At 40.1% G+C, this 19,705-nt stretch overlaps 1 protein-coding gene across 1 annotated transcript in view; it reads right to left on the bottom strand.

The window, feature by feature from the left end:
- Positions 1-19,705, bottom strand: part of SLC9A6 (solute carrier family 9 member A6) — a 63,787-nt gene that overhangs the window by 39,805 nt on the left and 4,277 nt on the right. Inside the window, exons 2-6 of the mRNA XM_042782996.1 lie at positions 7,702-7,805; positions 6,135-6,212; positions 5,777-5,853; positions 5,397-5,509; positions 2,069-2,174 (exon numbers count right to left, since the gene is read on the bottom strand). Coding sequence (XP_042638930.1) covers positions 2,069-2,174; positions 5,397-5,509; positions 5,777-5,853; positions 6,135-6,212; positions 7,702-7,805 — 478 coding nt within the window. The remainder of the gene's footprint in view (positions 1-2,068; positions 2,175-5,396; positions 5,510-5,776; positions 5,854-6,134; positions 6,213-7,701; positions 7,806-19,705) is intronic.

Genomic DNA, 19,705 nt, shown 5'->3' with positions numbered 1-19,705 from the left:
ATCCCTGTGGCTTCCAGCCAAACAAAAGACAGGCATATGAGCTGAACATTTACATTAGGTAGATACACTCCTTGGAGAGAATAATCACAAGAGAATAAAAGGGCTGTGTATGCACAGGGAGACAGCTCGGGGGGCAGGAGTGCATGGGAAGGAAAGACACAGGGAAGAGGTAACTATGGGAAGGAAGTGGGAGAAGACCTGTTGCATTGTGGGGAATTGCAATCACTATCATGAGACAAAGTGTATGTGAAGTGCTGTATTAAAAATGAATTTTCTCTAACTTTCACCCAAATCACAATAAAAATTAAAAAAGAAATCCAACAATATGAAGGGGCTAAATTTAAGTACACTGCAGTCACAGAAAAGATTTGACCTTTAATATTACCTTCACACTTCAATTTTAAGGATTAAGTGTTACAGAGTCACCTAAGACAAGGCAATTTCCCATTTTGCAGGAAGGCAATCAGGCTACACAAACCAGAGTCAGTGGGAATGAAGGAGGGAAAGAAAAAGACAGAGAGGGAGGGGGAAAGGAAATGAAGGGCTTTTGCTCCTTCTGGTTTTGAGTAAAGGCAACTGTCCATAGGGTTAGATATTTGCTTAGTAGGAGTGGGCAGGCAAGACTGAGTTCCTCAGCGATCCAGACCCATTTTGCCACCTGCAAAAACCTTCTACTAACATGTATTGTAATTTCTACAATTATAGAAAAACATTGCTGATTTCTACAACTGTCTTCAAGAAAAAGCATATTATTTAACAATTCTAAAGAGTAAAAAGGTTTTCTGAAATGTTAAATAAGAAAAATACAAATTAAACTACAATGAGATATTTCTAAGTATAAAATTAGCAAAAATACAAAAATTAGACAAATATTTTGTTGCTGAACCTGTGAGGAAACAGGCACTCCTACATTTTACTGGTTAAAGTGCAAAATGAGACAATTTATTTGACAGGCAATTGGTTAAAATCTAAGAAAATTACCAATACATTTACCCTTTAATCCAGCAATCTCACTTTTGGGAGTTCATCCTACCAATATACCTATGCATGCATGAAACAAGGTAAGTTCAAGGTTAATCACTGCAGCATTGTTTGGGATAGCAAAATATCAAAAACACTCCAAGTGTCTAGCAATAGGGGGCTGACTGAATAACCTATACTACCTTTCACACACAGTATTGTGCAGCTGCAAAAAACTGAGGAAACTCAGTTTGGATACGGAAGGATCTCCAGAATATATTGTTAACATGAGAAAAAGCTAGACATAGAGCAAACATAGCTGTGACTTTTAAAATAAAAAAATGGAAGGCAAATATGAAAATTTATTCATTCATATCTGGTTGCATTTAAATAAAGAACTACTAGAAGGATACACAGGACATTATTTTAAATGGTTAACTCTAAGTGATAGATGAGGACAAGAGTAATAATAACCTGAATTGTCAGTGTACACTTTTTATATACCTTTGATTTTTGAACCGTGCTAATATGTTGTCTATTCCAAAAAAAAGTCTTTTAAAAAATAAAATTTTCATGTCATTAAGTTAAAAAAAGAATACAAAATTATACATATATACAAGCACAATTATACCAAAATACTAAGCCTAGAAAAAAGAAAAAAAGGAAATATCCTCAAACGTGTACAGTGATTCTTTAGACAGCAGGACTACACTTCATTTTTTTCTTCCCTTCATTTTTCAAGTTATCTATAAATCTATAAAGCACATGGGAGCTCTGGTGGCGTAGTGCCTAAGGCATTTGACTGCTAACCAGAAGGATGGTGGTTCAAACCCACCAGCTACTCTTCAGAAGGAAGGTTGGGCAATCTACTGTCGTAGTGATACTGCCTTGGAAACCCAAGGAGGGGTCACTATGAGTTGGATCTGACCCGACGGCAGTGAGTTTTTTATAAAGCATGTATTTCTTTAAGAGGCAAAAAAAAAAAAAAAAAAAGACTCATTCTTCCAAATGTTTCCCTTTATACCATACTTCATGCAATTAAGTGACTTTCAGCTCCTAGTACCTTAATATTTACTGTATAGAACATGATAAGAAAACAAACACTTACGAAGACAGCACTATGGCAACAGCATCATTTAGGACACTTTCACCAAAAAGAAGCGCATAGAGTTCAACATCGACTTGAAGCTCGTGGAAGATGGCCAGGACAGTCACTAGCAAGTGAGAAAGAGTCAGACATTACAAATAATAACATAGTCCCCCTCAAAAGGTAATTACAACAGTTATCTGGAATTTCATTTCTTCCCCTTAGAAATCAAACCTAATAAACATTCCCTCACCATACTAAAGATTTAGTAATTTGGTATCATTATTTTTTTCTCTAATTATACACACTTACTAGCTCCTTTTTCTGCTCTCTGAAAAACAGGTGAAAATAACCTTGAACGACTGAGGTCTACATTCTTCATGCAAATGTTAATAATCTTCTCTTCCATTTCTTTTCTATGAAGAATAGATTCAGAACTTCTTACAGACCAAGCAACCATTAATCTTGATGATGAAAAATATTATGAAAAGTGTCTCCTGCTGAAAACTGCATTTTTTACTTGGAGCCTTACAACTCCCTTCTATTTGACTTGCAAATTTCAAGCACACCAGTTTAGTAAAGACAGAGGAAATGAGAACACAAGCTTAGTGTTTGGTTTGGGTAAAATATATCGCTAGAATTACAGCTGCTATATTTAACATAAGAAGAAATTATATTATCAGGATAGTATAGTATAAGAAGGAAAAAATCTTCTTTTAGGAGAACCATTGTACAAGACTACTTAAAAACATCAGATGAGATAGAAGTTGTGTTATGACTTTAACTGCCGAGTCACATACAGCTCACAAGCTAAAAAAACCAAGGAGACATGAAAGATGAGGGTAACTAGAGAAAGGAGAGCCTCCTCAAATCCCAAGGAAAAAATAGGGAACTTGCATTTTAAAAGATATAAAAGTTGGGAGCAACACTGCAGAATTTTCAAAAAACTTACAGTCCACTCTCACCATAAAACTGGGACATACAACTCAGAAAAAAATTAACTCTACAACTGGACAAAGATCTGTGACTGAGCTATTCAGGCACTCCCCCTCCCCAAACAAGCTAGAAAGTTGAAGTAACAGAGGCAGGCTTGTCGACTGATTCTTCATGGGCTTTGAAAAGCTGAGGAGTGTGTTTCCAGCGAGAAGACACAGAAAACCAAGACCACTTACTGGCTTCTCGTAAAAACCATCCTGTTTTCATCCTGAAAATGTAAGTAACTACAAATTATAACCGGGCAGCCTTGACGGTCTTGAAGGAAATGATTCGATCTCTAGTTTTTAAAAACTGCTAGACTACAAAAATGTCTAAAAGGGTCCTCTGGTGTTCTATTTTTTTTTTTTCCAGAATTTTTACTTTTGCAGTGTTCCCTCCCCTCCCCTCCTCTCCTACCCCTGGTAACCAACAAAAAAGTCTCCTTCCATATATAAACCAGTCCTTGACTTTTTACAATAGTGAACTAATACTATATTTGTCCTTCTGTGATTGATTTATTTCACTCAGCATAAAGTCCTCCAAGTTCATCCACGTTATGCGGTGTTTTGCAGATCCTGCGTTATTCTTTAGGGTTGCACAGTATTCCATTGTGTGTATGTACCATAGTTTGCTCATCCATTCTTCTGTTGATGGGCACCCAGGTTGTTTCCAACTTTTGGCTACTGTAAATGGTGCTGCGATGAACATGGGTATGCATATATCTGTTCCTGTACTGGCTCTCACTTCTTTAGGATATATACCTAGTAACGGAATGGCTGGATCAAATGATATTTCTAATTCCAACTTTATCTCTATACTGCTTTCCACAGTGGTTGTATCATTTGACAGTCCCACTAGCAGTGTATGAGAGTCCCAATCTCTCCCTATCCTCGCCAGCATTTGTTATTTTCTGTCTTCTTGAACTTTGCTGTTAGTATTGGGGCAAGATGGTATCTCACTATTGTTTTGATTTGTATCTCTCTAATGGCTAATGACCTCTGATGTTCTATAATCACCTCTTACAGAGTATATTTTTTCTCTTTCCTATAGTGTGTTGTGTTATTAGAGTTAACACAGGAATTCAGAGTTAACCTTAGAATCCTACATTTAATTGTGGTGAAAGACAATTAATGATGATTAACTTACTAAGTCAAAGGTAAAGCAGAACAAACCTCTACAAAGACCATAAAGTACTGTAGAAGCAAACTTCCATTCTTCGTTAGAAAACTTCAATCTATGTGCCTGCCCTTACCTCTTCTTCCCACATTTTCCCTACTATCCTACTTTTAATGTAGCTGTTACACTGATCAATACTCTATTAGAAAAACTAAACCAAATACAATTAAAGTCATTCTATAACATGATCTTGTAGACAATTTGACACTAAAAAGCATAAGGGGAACAAGTTGTGTTAATATCAAAAGAATTTTATAACCTTAAATCCAATTTTATGAAAAGCATTATTTAAGGTATACAAAGATCCAAAATTACTGTATGCCTGGTGTTAGCACAACTGCCCTGTAGCAATCATTTGAAAACTGTTTTTTTTTTCCTTATGTTAAATGTAGATAGCTGAAGGTAAATAGAAGACTTTAGGGAACTGTTGTTGTTGTTGTTTGCCGTCGAGTCGGCCCCAACTCATAGCGACCCCTCCTTGGGTTTCCGAGGCAGTATCACTACGGAAGTAGGATTGCCCAACCTTCCTTCCGAGGAGTGGCTGGTGGGTTTGAACCGCCAGCCTTCTGGTGAGCAGTCAAGTGCCTTAGGCACTATGCTACCAGAATTCCTATTAGGGAACTGGTAACCGTATAATTGTTACCCATTTTAATTCATCTGGCTAATCTCCTATACTGAATCACTAAAGATAGACCAATCAAAATTTCTAAAGAAAATACCTTACAGTACTTGCCTAAGCAGCATCAAAGTGAAGAACAGTAATAGGCAAGAAGCACGTCATCAACAAAGGAAAAAAAAAAAAAAAAAGGTAGGTGCTGAAGCCAAAAGCAACCAAGAATGTGGTTTTTTTCTTTCACAACTGGAAAATATAGTACTGTGGGAAGTACCTAACTCTGGATTCTATACTTCAAAGGAAGTAATACTCACATGTGCTTTGACTGCAAAACACTGTACCCGAAGTATTTAAGCTCCATTCCCAAGTAAAACAGGACTTCTGGTGGCGCTGCAGTTAAAGCACTGGGATATTAATCGAAAGGCAGTTGCTCCATGGGAGAAAGATGAGGCTGTCAGCTTCCATAAAGATTTACAGCCTTGGAAACCCTATGGGGCAGTTCTACCCTGTCCAAGAGGTTCGCTAAAGAGTTGGAATTGACTTGATGGTAGTGGGTTGGGTTGGGTTTTCTCACATGAAACATACCTGGATCAGTTGCTGAAACAATGGCACCAAACAGCAGGCAATCTGTAAAGTAAAAATCTCCTGCAAGTTGTCCAGTGACTTTCATCAGTGTGACACAACCATACATTATTGACCTGGAAATGAAAATATTTCCATTTTAGAAAAACCAGCTACTGCTAAAGAAGAAGATGGGGCTAGTGCGTTTTTATTATTACCTTTTGATTAATCCAAAATTTACTTCATGTCATTTAAATATGGTAATACTTAGCCTTAAGGGAAAATCAAATAACTTATTATCTACGTGAATATACTTAATTGCAAAAGCCCTTAGACACATCCAGGAATACAATATCACCTAAATCAAGTATGTATTATTTTAAAACTTTAATTTCAACACTTACCCAATAACAAAACAAGAAATGGCTGTTCCAAGAAAAGCATATGCTAGGATAGACCCAAGGTTTCGAAAGAAATGTCTCTGGGGGAAAAAAAAAAAGTTACACTGTGTCACAATCCTTAACAATTATTTGAAAAAGTGTTCTATTTTACTGTGCTATGCTAATATTAAATGTATTATTCATTAAAGGAAACAAGTAAGAGAAAACACTCTTGTACAGGCATACATTTCTAAACAGGATAAGAAATTAAAACAAATGGAAAGGAGAAGGGAGGGGAACCTAGGAAGAACTGTAAAATACTACAGAGCCCATGGACTGTAAGTTAGTTTGTTCAAAGTATATGAAACACAAAACCACTTACCCTTTTCAGACTATACCCTGCATAAAATATGATAGGAGGAAGTAATATGTTGAAAAATACTTCTGGATCAAAAGTAACCTGTTAAAATAACCAGAGTTCTTTTAGATGAATTTCTTCAGAACAGCTCATATTACATCATCAAGTTATTAAAAATAGGGGGAAAAAAAAAAAGCTGAACTGATCCAAGGCAAGAATACCAATGTGGTGACATAGAACTGTTTCATATAGGACAGCTTTTGTTCTACTCCTCAACCAAATAACAAGTAGATAGTGTCAGGACAATCGGTTAAGATGTAACTGTGGAAAATGTGTTCAAATACTACAATACTTAAAAAGAGACAAAAGTATGAACATATCTGTGCTTTAAACAAAACACAGACTGAACACTGGTAACATAAAATGTGGGGTATGGTATTACAGCTGACATGAGCAAACAGACCTGCATAGGTGACATCTCTAAAAGAATACAACATACTATGGTCAATACCTCCTGTACAAAACAGATTTCTAGTCCTGATGGCCTACTTACTTTAAGACTCATTAGATAAAATAATGCTGACAGCTCCTTCTGTTCATGAGGTTATAGATGAATTTGACTTGAATACAAAAGCTACACATACACCCATGCTAAACTTAGTTTATTAGAACTTTTAAGGAACTGGAATTCTCCACAGGTGGAAAGAATTCTTGCTGAAAAGTTAAGTTGAAGTTCATATGAAATTTTACAGGCACTAAAGATGGTCAGGAACACAACCAAGTAGCCATAAAAACCAAGTCCTGCCAGTGCAGAAAACAAAAGCAGTGGGGGCAAACGGCCAAGTGTGGGCAAGAGCCAAGCGGCACTGAGAAGCTTCGTGATAGAAACGGACAGTGAAGGGGATGGAAGAAAGCAGCTCCAGGAATTTCTGGGAACCAGTAGATCCAACCCAACCTCCCACATAAATCTTGATGCACAGCATGGTACAATTACTGATGCTCATACAAAGGCCTCTGAAGTTGTGCCAAATTACGAACCAAAGAAAGAGTAAACTGTAGTCAGTACAGAATACAATCGAGGCAAGAAAAGAATTGAAATAAATATGATTCAATTAAATAAATGAAATATTTAGGCATTGACAAATAAACTAAGTGCTAAGATGCTGTAAAACTATAAGGATCATCTGCAAATTGAAACAAACACTTAGGAATTCCGCTGAGCTCAAAACTGCCATTTATTACAAGGATAGTAAAGAACACAGAGTGAAACACACAAAGGGTTATAGTACTTAGCCTCAATCAGAAAATGAAATTTACAGACATGTCCATTTCCACAGCATTACATTACATTCGTTAAAAGTTGTTTTACTTCATTTTATAAGATTACATACAGTATCATTAAAAATTCTCTTTTGCTTCTGAATCACTTTGCTGCTACTTATATACCTAAAAACAAACAAACAAACCCAAAGATTCCCTTTAACTAAGAACTTACCTTTCTAAGCATTTCATTATCTTGAACGTTATTGAGTTCATGAGAACTAATCTCTCCTTTCAGCATATACTCATAAAATTTTCCACTAACATTTACCAATAACGTAGTTGGACTTGACTGCACTTCACAGCTCAGGGTCACATTATTTACATCGCTTGGAACATGAATGCCGTATCGTAGCACAAGACCCACCAAGAGACCTGGAAATAAAGACAAATGTAAGCTCTTCTTGCAGACAGAGATTCCTTCTTCTGTGCCCCATACATATCTTTGGATTGATTAACAGAAATTTCGTAATGGTAGTCCCGTGATTTTGAACCACTTTTTAGACCAAATGCCATTACATTTTAAAGTATTACTACATTCACAAGTCTGAGAGCCCAATATTCATAGAATCCAGTGGAACAGGAGAGGGAAACATTACCTAAGGTGATAGCATGGATGATTGCATTTCTAGATCAATACATAAACAATGAGGAAGGTAACAAAATGAGAGAACATCCTCAAATGATTTGCACTCAGAATAGGTTCCAAGGTTTCCCAACCTGTCTGTGCAATCACGTTAGAAATGTGCCTTCCACCTCCATCCATCAATTCACAGGATGGCTATGGTATGGTGAACTGCTTGCTATGGCTCTTCTAGCCATGGTCTTTGTGACTCCCATCAGATGACTGGGTGGAACTATGCAAATATAAGGTGTTTGTGGCCCACCAAGGGGATTGGATAGCTTGCTAATAATATAAGTAAGGGTCATGGTCCCCTTGTTGGGGTGGGACTGTGCAAATAAGGTATATGGAACCCTAATATAAGGAGCTCTGGTAGCATAGTGCCTAAGGCACTTGACTGCTAACCAGAAGGCTGGCAGTTCAAACCCACCAGCCACTCCTCGGAAGGAAGGTTGGGCAATCCTACTTCCGTAGTGATACTGCCTCGGAAACCCAAGGAGGGGTCGCTATGAGTTGGGGCCAACTCAACGGCAAATAACAACAACAACATCATCAATATGAGGATTGGTCATTTTGCCATCTTGCTAGGCTTCAAATGAGCCATCCCAGAAGCTGAAAGGGGGCTCCCACTACATCAAGACTTAGAAGAGTCGAGAGTGGGGTGCATCCTTAAACCTACGATCCGTGCATTCAGATGATGGCAGAGAGACGGCAGCAATAGGACCCAGAAACCAGCACAAGACAGAGCAGCAGGCTTACTGGCCCACAGAGTGAGAAAGCTGAGTGTCTTTGGGCAGGAGGTTTGCTGGCAACGTGGGGTGTACCTATCAGCAGAGCTAAGAGCTTTGTGACACTTGCTCGAGCAGGGCGGAGGCTAGACTGAGAGGTCAACTGCCAATGAGAGGCACGTCTGCAGCCATGGCAGAGGGGAGGTCATCCTGATCAAAGAAATGAATCCTGAGCATTCCCAAGCCTGAATTGTGACCTTTTACTTCCTTAATAAGCCCCATAAATGTGAGTATTGTCTGACTTCTATGTGGTCAATGCAATGAATTACTGAACCCAGCAGAGAAGCAGAGTGCCACGGGAGGGACATCTGGTGTCAGAGTTGGTAAAAAGATTGGAGGGTGGTGGCACTTCAGACTTCTGCCTCATTGCACTCAGCCTCGGGCTGCTGATGGTGATTCTGTCTCCCCCTCGTAAAGTCAGAGGAGGTCAGAGGAGGATGCCCACACGTCCTTTTTGCAATAGTTAATCGCGTATCTTCTCCAGTTTATTCCTTAAGGACAGAGCTGGCCAAATAACACATATTTAACAAAATAGAAAGTCGATAATCTTTGTACATTGGTTGAGTTCTTCTACTACTAAAAGGTCAGATGGTAATTTTAAAATATCTGCTTAAAATCAAAACATAGACTAGAAGTCCTGAATCTGGTACTACGAGGTCAATATATTGTTTAGAGCTTACCTGGATCAGCCTATCAATATTCAATATGCACACTGTTCTAAGTACTATAAAGCTATACTGACAAATTACAATTTTTAAGTACCAGCTTAATTGAAATATAATTCAAATATCACAAAGTTCACCATTTAACATGTACAAGTCAGTGCTTTTTTTTAGTATATTCATGAAGTTGCGTATCAGTCACTACTAATTCCAGACCACGCTCATGACCCCAAAAAGAAACCTGTACCTGTTAGCAGTCATGCTCCTCCATCCCCCCCCATCCCTCTGGGCCCAGGCTTTCTGTCTCTGTGGATTTGTCTATTCTAGACATTTCATATAAATGGAATCACACAATATGTTGTCTTTTGTGTCTGGTTTCTTTCACTTAGCACAATATTTTCCAGGTTCACCCACATGGCTGAATATATCAGAATTTCATTTCTTTTTTTTGGCTAAATAATATTCTTCGTTGTATGGATATACTTCAACTATAAACTGAACCCAAACTTCTGAAACTTTCCTTAACTCCAAGATGGACAAGATCCAGATCCAGTACTGGTTACATTTCACATTTCTATCTCCTTTCATTCCAACCAGTCAGCCACTCTTACACGTAAATGGAATACTACTGGAGGAAACCACCCAGGGATCATTGATCAAAACAAGGCACCTCTTCAAGGAGCTCTAAGTCTAGTTAGGAAAAACAGACTGAATAAACAATGTGTGTGTGTGTGTGTGTGTATACATATACACAGTGTTATAAAAACAAAAAAGAGGTACCTAAGTAATAGAAAGGGTATTCCAGGTAGGGGGAAGAGCAGTATATACCAATACCAAGTCAAGAAACAGTGAAAGAACACAGCCCAGTCCAGGACTCACAAGCAGTTTAGAGTGGTTGGCTCATAAGGTGCAGGTACAAGTGATAAGAGTTGAGATTAGAAAGATCAGCAGAGGCTGAATCATAAAATACTATGGATGCTGAAGGAGGGAGTTTGGACTTTATCCTGAAGGCAAAAGGAAGTCACAGAAGAGTTATAAGGGGGCGGGGCGCGTGATGCTAGATTTCTACTTCAGAAAGATTAGTCTAGACCTGTTAGGTGTCTTCGAATAGATTCTGACTTATAGCAACCCTCTAGGACAGAGTAGAACTGCTCCATAGTGTTTTCAAGGCTGAAGTCTTTAAGGAAGCAGACTGCCACATCTTTCCCCTGCAGAGCAGCTGGTAGATTTGAACCCCCAACCTTTTGGTTAACAGCTGAGGCATACAGAAGACCACTGCAGTCTTGCAAGCAAAAAGAGCTTAGGGCCTAATCTAAGGGAGGAGTAATGGGGAGAGAGGGATGAATTCAAGGGATTTTTAGAAGGTATTATGTATAGGATTCAGTGACTGCAGTCTGGGAAGAAATGAGACAATAAGAGGAATATAAATTGCCTTTGCAACTAGGTGGACAAGTTGGCCTGAGCGAGGAAGGGGACAGAAGTACCAGAACACAGGCAGAAGAACAGGTCAACAGGGTAAACACCAAGTTCAGTTTTGGAGGTTCTGAGTTTGCTGTACCTGTGACATACGCACAGCTGAATATGTGAGATCTGGGGCTCAAGAAAGGGGAGTCTCAATTGGAGAGAGACGCTTAGCTGTCATAAGGTGGCTGAAGTCAGGTGTAGATGATATTGTCTGGGGAGCAAATAAAATGAGATAAGGACTTTGGCTATAACTCCAGGATCCCATTCATAGGTAACATGAAGGGGTTGGTAGAGGAGGAAGAACTGATGAAGGTGTCTAAGAAGGAAAAGCCATAGGAATAAGCAGAAAACAGGAACCAGTGATGGCAAAGAATTCAGGAAGTCAAGGGAAAATTTTTTTCAAGGAGGAAGAAGTGATTAAAAACATCAAATGCTGTGGCAAAGACAAGTAAGCCAGGCAATAAGTATCCATTAGGTTTGGCAACAGGAGGTCATTGATCACCTGTTAAGAGCACTTTCAGTGAAGTAGTTGGGAATAGAAGCCAGACTAGAATGGCAGGTAATGAAGCAGAAACAGGAGGGCAGAAAGCAGTAGCTGGCCAAGAAGGGAGAAGGAAATGGTAGTCGAGGGCTCTCTAGTCAACTTACATAGACCTTTTTTTTTTTTTGTGATCTGGGTGAAAGTTTACAGAGCAAATTCACTTTCCATACAGCAGTTCACACACACATTGTCTCATGACACTGACGACAATTTACCCCAATGCAACAGCTCCCCTCCCACTTCCTCCCGATAGTTACCTCTTCCCTGTGTCCATCCCTCCATGCACTCCTGCCCCCTGAACTATCTTCCTGTGCATGAACAGCCCTTCTTTCTCCCATGATTGTTCTCTCCAAGGAGTGTATCTACCTCAGGTACATGTTCAACTCATACGCCTGTCTTTTGTTTGGCTCGAAGCCACAGGTGTGGGTTTAATTCCAGACCTGAAGGGCAGCTAGGGAACATAGTCTCAGTAGTTCCACCAGGCTCTATCAGATCAGCAAACCTGGTCCCCCCCCTTTTTTTTCCCCAAATGATTTTGAGTTTTGTTCCACACTGTTCTCCCTCTTTATCCAGGATCTCCTACATAGATCTCCCTCTGAGTGGTTGAAAGTGGTAGCAGGGCACCATCTAGATCTTCTGGTTACATAGACATTTTTTAAAAGTGAGCAGCAATGATCAATTGGTGAATAATACATCAACTAGTAAAAAGTGTTAATGTTCATATTTACAATGAATGGAAGACACACTCTGAAAATATCTCACCTCCCCCCCCAACAAAAAAAGTAAAAATTTGACTACAGAGTACCAACTGCATTTGATGGACATAACCTGGAAAAGGCTATGGACCCACAGTCAATCCAGCGACACAATAAAGAACTAGCTCTTTTCTCTACTAACCCATAAGTCCGCTCCATTAAAAGGCTTAGTAAAAGTTGTCCCCTTTTATTTATATGCAAAAATCATTGGTAGCCTACTAAAAATATTACTAAAAGAAGCATAAATTATTTCTATGTCCTCAAGCCCAATTATATAAAGAATAACATCCCCCAGATCTACTGAATCCCTGATCCTACCCACTGACTGGATCTACTACACCCCCAGCCCCACACTAACATTTCTTAGGTGCCCTGAGTAGGGCTCAGCACTCAGACAGATTTGAAACATATACCCTAGGAATTAAAAAAAAAATAGCAAGGAGAATAATTCCTAAGCTTAGAAAAAACTATCAAGATCTTTTTATTACATCATCAGGCATCTGAAAAATTGGAATTTCTCTGAAAAAGGTTGACAGACCAAGTTAATTTGGGTTCTGAAAAAGGTCAAATCCTAACCATGGAGTTAAAACAATTCTCAGTACAGAGAAAGCACACAAAAGGAGTGCTTTGTTAAGAGAATAACCAAGAAACTTCTATCCTCCCACACAGAAGGCACAGAAAATATTAATATTATCAAATTTCAAATGACCACTAAAAGGAAACAAAGAACACACCACAAAGAGATAGCATGCACAAAACAGGTCCCAGTCTTCCTACACATTCCTGACCCACTTGTTCTGGGAATGCTCCCTGTGATGGTGAACCCCTTCCAGTGTCTGACTGTAACTGTGCAGTCCATTCTTCCAGTCCATCACACTTCACATCTCTGACACTCAAAACAGCAGGAGGAACATCACTGGGGCATTAAGTGTGGCCAAAACTGATCAAATTTCTACACATTAAAAAATATGTATACTGTGTGAATTTGCTCTGTAAATTTTCACCCAAATCACAATTTTAAAAAAATGTATACTGTACATTTGCTTAAGGAATGTTGTTAGATTCTGTGTTAAAAGCCAATTAAACTTCAAGATAGTCAAGAAAGTCAAGGCTTTTACTGACCTCTAGTTTGTCTCCTAGCACCTTCTTTTTTTTTTTTTTTTTTAATTGTGATTTGGGTGAAAATTTACAGAGCTAATTTACTTTCCATACAGCAGTTCACATACACTTTGTCTCATGACACTGACGACAATTTACCCCAATACAACAGCTCCCCTCCCACTTCCTCCCCATAGTTACCTCTTCCCTGTGTCCGTCCCTCCATGCACTCCTGCCCCCTGAGCTGTCTCCTTGTGCATAAACAGCCCTTCTTTCTCCCATGATTGTTCTCTCCAAGGAGTGTATCTACCTCAGGTAAATGTTCAACTCATATGCCTGTCTTTGGTTTGGCTGGAAGCCACAGATGTGGGTTCAATTCCAGACCTGAAAGGCAGCTAGGGGCCATACTCTCAGTGGTTCCACCAGGCTCTATCAGACCAGCAAACCTGCCCCCCTTTTTTTCCCAAATGATTTTGAGTTTTGTTCCACATTGTTCTCCCTCTCTATCCAGAATCTCCTACATAGATCTCCCTCCAAGTGGTTGACAGTGGTAGCTGGGCACCATCTAGTTTTGGTCTCATAGTCGTACAGGCTGCAGATTGCACGGTGTACCAGTTGCGAGGACTAATTTTTTCCATGAACCTTTGGTTTTCTTCATTCTTCTTTGCTCTGGGTGAGGAGAGACCCATCGTTGCATCTAGATGGCTGTTTGCAAGCTTTTAAGAACCCAGTCGTTACTCGCTGGGTAGGAGGTGGAACAATGTTTTGTCCTAGCACCTTCTTGACAGTGGCTCCTCTGATCTTTATCCTCCTTCTCACATCCTCAATCCCACTACATACTTTGCCGACATGTGGGGGAGGAGGGCATTTGCCATAAGCTGCCTCAATTCCAAGCCTCTCCATCTCAATAGAAACTCAGTTATGTTTAGCTCCCTCCTCAGGAAGGAAAAACCTCCCCCCTCAGGAAGAAGAACCAGTCCCCATCCTGTTTCTGAATATATTATTTGATCCTCACAACCTTCTGAACTACACGTAAATCTATCAGTCATTGTTTCCTCATCTATAAAATGGGGATGAGTGACCTGCCCAACCTTGATTCAGCATTACAGCCAGACTTGAAATCTAGGTTTTCTAATTCCCAGGCTTCTATGATTTTTCTAATTATCTCATCTCAGACCTAATAATGGTTTGTTGTTATGTGCCATCGAGTCAGAATAATGGTTTAGGTCTTTGTTATTTGCTAGCCTTCCAATTCTAAGTATCATCTCCTTATAAACTGAATACCATGAAATTTGCATTTCCACTGCATATATGCTGAATCAGAATCTACATTTTTACAGGATCCCCTAAGTGCCTCTTACAGAATGCCCGGTGATTCTTATGTATTCTTGGGGATCTTGTTAAAACCGCAGTTTCTGATTCAGCATACCCTCAGTAGAAATGCAAATTCTCAGCAGGGGGTCAAACCAGAAAGAACTAATTTGCCCGGTAGGAGAAACTGCACATCTTTGAAAGTCAGACTGTTCCATGAAGTTCCAATGTGTATACTCAGGGTAGAAAACCTGTCACCGAACCTCAGTTTCATCACATGCAGTGATGATAATACTAAACTTCTGAGTTGCTGAGAGTATTAAATAAAAATTTTTTTATAAAGTGCTTAGCATAGTATATTGATCCTGATAAGTATACAGCAATGGCAACTCCCTTTCCTTCTTCTAAAGTTCTTGAGTTATTTCACAGACACTTGAGCCAGATTGCCTAGGCTCAAATCTTAGCTCTGTAGTCCTAACTATGTGACCTTGGGCAAGTGACTTAAGCTCCTTGTGCCTCAGTTGCTTCATCTATAAATGGGGATACTAATGGTACCTGCTACATCATGGGGTTGCTGTTGAGGATTAATTTAATAAATGGAAATGTTACCTACTATTATTGCCTATGTCCTACCCCCCACTCTCTCCTCAAATGCTGGCAATCTAATTTTTAAACTCTCTAAAGAAATGGTTGTCAGATTCTTTGAGGTCACAGACCCTGTCTTAGTTCTCTAGTGCTACTACAGCAGAAATTGCACAAGTGGGTGTCTTTAACAAGCAGAAATTTATCCTCTCACAGTTTAGGAGGCCAGAAGTCTGAATCTGAGGTGCCAGCTCTGGGGAAAAGCTTTCTCTTTCTATTAGCTCTGGAAGAAAGTCCTTGTCTCCTTTCAACATCTATGGGCCCAATGTTCCTTGGAGATCACCATGTGTCTTCAATAAGATGGTGAAGGTAGTAACTTAAGTAAGGTGGTACTTAAAGGGCCTAGTCTTCCTTCCAAGGAGTGGCTGGTGGGTTTGAATCTCCCACCAGCCACTCCTCGGAAGGAAGATGGGGCAATCTACTTCCGTAGTGATACTGCCTCAGAAACCCAATGAGGTGGGTCTGACTCGATGGCAAACAACAACAACAACTTAAAGGGCGTAACTCAAAATACACCCCACCCTAATCCCACCTCATAGGATTTACAACACATAAAATGGCCAATTTACATCACTGCATAATTACCAAACCAGCATCATGACCTAGTCAAGCTGACATACATTTTGGGGGGATACAATTCAGTCAATGACAGACTCCTTTGGAAAAGGTAATATGAATTCTTTTCCCCTGCCGCAGAAGTAGACACATTTGACCCCCACCCCCCACCACCCCCCCCCACACACACACACACTTTTGGACACAATTTCAGGACCCTAGAAGCCCAAGTTCCGTTCATATTTTTCTACTGCTCCCCCGACCCACCACTTGGTCAATGACACTGCACCCTCTTCTATCAAGAACAATGCCCTCTCTACCTTTTCCTCTTATTTCAGCTACTTAAAAGAAAGACATTACCCAAAGTTCTCTTCTAGAATTTTTTTTGGCTATCCTCACTATTCCTTGGTAACCCAGGTTTTACAGGATTTCTAACACTCTAACCGGTTGTCTTGCCAGATGAAAGCTGCAATGTATTTAGAATTAAACTGACCATATTTCCCACAGCTCTCTTCTCTCTCCCTACCAACAAACTTTTTTCTTCCTATTTCTGATAGTCATCTAGGTTGAAACTATCAGTCTCTTTTGATATTGCCTTCTCCCCTTACATGTCATCAGCTGAGAAACCCCTTACTTCCTATACTTATTGACACCACAGGAGCTTTGGTGGTATAGTGGGTGTTCTGGTTACCTAGTGCCGCTCTGACAAGAATACACCACAAATGGGATGGCCTTAGCAAACAGGAGTTTATTGTTACAATCTGGAGGCTTTAAGTCCAAGTTCAAAGTGCCAGGCTTGAGGGGCTGGCTGAATGCCTCTCAACCTTTGGGGTCCAGCTCTGCCTCCTGCTCCTGGCCCACTGGAGCTAGAGGGCTTTTTTTCCTTCGGCCGCTTCTTGCTTCTGAGGCTGAGAAGCCCCAAGGTTGACAAGTCAAAAGGCACAGTCCCGATGTTACCAGACCACACGGCAGGCCATTAACTTAAGTCCATTGTAAGTCCCAAGGTCGGCAGAGCATAGCAGTCTGCTGAGCAACGACATGGCTACATGCAGGGTCCAAGTGTGCCATAGGCTAGAGACCATTCTCAAAGCTTCTCCTTATATACAGGAAACAGACCACATACCCAAAGGCAGCTACTCACCGTAGATTCCACTATGGAGCTGATTACCAGTCTCATCATGGGGAATACAACATCCAGCTGCCCAGCCACTCAACCAAGCCTAGCCAAGTTGACACACAAACATAACACCACAGTGGGTAAGGCATTTGGATGCTAACCAGAAGGTCAGTGGTTCAAACTCACCAGCTGCTCTGCAGCAGAAAGATGAGGTAATCTACTTCCATAAATATTTACAGCCTTGGAAACCCAATGGGGGTTGCTATGAGTCAGAATCGACTAGATGGCAATAGGTTTGGGTTTTTTGGTTTTGTTATCTGGTCCCTTATCATATCTGATCTGGTCAATTTCAATACCATCTTCTGACATTCCCCACTCCAATCCCTTCCACATACTACTGCCAGAGTTACCTTCCCAATGAAAAGTTTTAATCATAACAAACCTTGTTTTATAGGAGCTCTGGTGATCCAATGGTTAAAGCATTTGGCTGCTAACAAAAAAAAAAAAAAAAAAAGTCTGTGATTCAAACCTATCAGCCTGCTCCGTAGGAGAATGATGAGGCAGTCTGCTTCCGTAAAGATTTACAGTCTTGGAAACCCTATAGGGCAGTTCCACTCTGTCCTATAGGGTTGCTATCAGTCAGAATCAACTTGATGGCAGTGGACTAGGTTTTGGTTAACCTTGTTTTTCAGCCTTACATCCCACTTCTCCCCTTCACATGCCCTAAACTGAAACTCAAGTGGACTCCTCACCATTTCCTGGACCTGTTCCATACCCCCACCCCCACAGCATGCCTTTCTCAGAGCCACTGACTCCCCCTAAAATATCCTTCCTCCTTTACCATAACATACCACTACCACCACCACCACCACCACTACCACCTTTCAGTGGAAATTCAAAGGCCCAGCTCAAAAGCCCACTGGATAGAGCCTTTGCTGGGAATTCCCAAAGCACTTATTTCTCAGCTTTCCCATTTTGTCTTTACAGTTAAGATTTACCTCTTTAACATGAGGCAATATGGTTTAAGGGCTAAGAGAATGGGGCTTGGGGCCAAACTGACTGGGTTTGAATCCTGGCTCAATACTTAATAATGGGATGACTTCAGGAAGTTCATTTAACTTCTCTGCAACCCAATTTCCTCATCTGTAAAATGGGAAAATAATATCATGTAACAGACTTGTTATGAGGTTTAAATGAAACAAGGCTTGTAAAGCACCTAGCACAGTGTCTAACACACTATATTCCCACTCCTCATTTACCAACATGGTTAGGTTGCGAAGTTCAGGTTGTTACACAAAAATCTATGTATGTGAAAATGGAGGATGATGACATCAGATCACAAAATGGAGACTCAATACATCACTATGTAACTGCCAAATAAACCTTACATAGCTGCCCAACCACTGAGAATCATGGCCAACCTAAGTTGACACATAAATAATCATCATAGCCAGCAGTATTCTTGCCTCAAACCTTGGTGGTCATTACTGCCAAACATACGTAGTTAATGTACAAAATAGTTTATAACAGCTTTTTTACTATTGTTGTAAATGCAAAATGTCAGATAATGAGGTAGTTGGTAAGTTAGGAGTTGGTATACTGCTCAATAAATGTTATTAAGTCCCTTTTTAAAACATTCAGTGGCTAACCAAAAGGTTGGTGTTCAAATCCATCAACTACTTACTCCATGGGCGAAAGATGAGGCACTCTGCTTCCATAAAGATTTACAGCCTTGGAAATCCTATGGGGCAGTTCTGCTTTGTCCTATAGGGTCACTCACTATGAACTAGAATCAACTTGATGGAAGTGGGTTTGGTGTTTTGGTTTATTAAGTCACTTTACCACCTGTTTCAGTCTGCTGTACTGTGGTGGCTGACATGTGGCTATGGTGCTGGAAGCTATGCCACCAGTATTTCAAATACCAGCAGGGGTCACCCACAGGGACAGGTTTCACCAGAGCTTCCTGACTACAAGAGATTAGGAAGAAAGGCCTGGCAATCTATCTCCAAAAATTCGACAATGAAAACCTTATAGATCACAACAGAGCACTGTCCAGCTTGCTTACTTTGGATATGCCTTCAGGAGTAATTAATTGCTGGTGGAAGATACCATATTGAGTGAAGCAGAGGGCCAGCAAAGGTGTGGAAGACCCTCAGTGGAGTGGCACAAAAGCTACAAAGATGGACTCAACCATGTCAGCAATCACGAGGATGATGCAGGACAGAGCAACATTTAGTTTTGTCATACGTATGGTCACCATGAGTCGGCAGCCATTAAGTCACTAGATTGCAACTGCTTTGTGGGCAGGGACTATGACTCACATCACAGACAATAATGCTTACTGATAAATCATATTAGTTAAGCCTGGGACTCTGGATGTCTTAAGTTTAAGACAAAAAAAATATGTCTTTTGCTTTTTGTATCATCTGCTAGCACAATGCAGTAGTGATCAGTTTTAGACTTAAACTACCTTGACGATTTTTACTAACAGTGATTCACTTTTAAGCTTCTTAAGAAAAGCAGGCAAATGAACAAAGCACTTTGGTGTTTTGAGATTGTATGTTGGCAACTGGAGCAATCAGTCTATATTACAATCTAGAAACTGACCACACTAGCAATTTACACTTTTTTATCCTTGCTTTTTAGAAACATGGGAGCTCTGGTGGCATGTTGCCTAAGGCATTTGACTCCTAACCATAAGGCTGGCGGTTCAAACCCAC

Source organism: Orycteropus afer, unplaced genomic scaffold (assembly GCF_000298275.1).
Source record: "Orycteropus afer afer isolate SDZICR_OR568_19922 unplaced genomic scaffold, OryAfe1.0 scaffold00571, whole genome shotgun sequence".
Classification (NCBI taxonomy): Eukaryota; Metazoa; Chordata; class Mammalia; order Tubulidentata; family Orycteropodidae; genus Orycteropus; species Orycteropus afer.
This window is presented reverse-complemented; position numbering and strand designations above follow the sequence as displayed.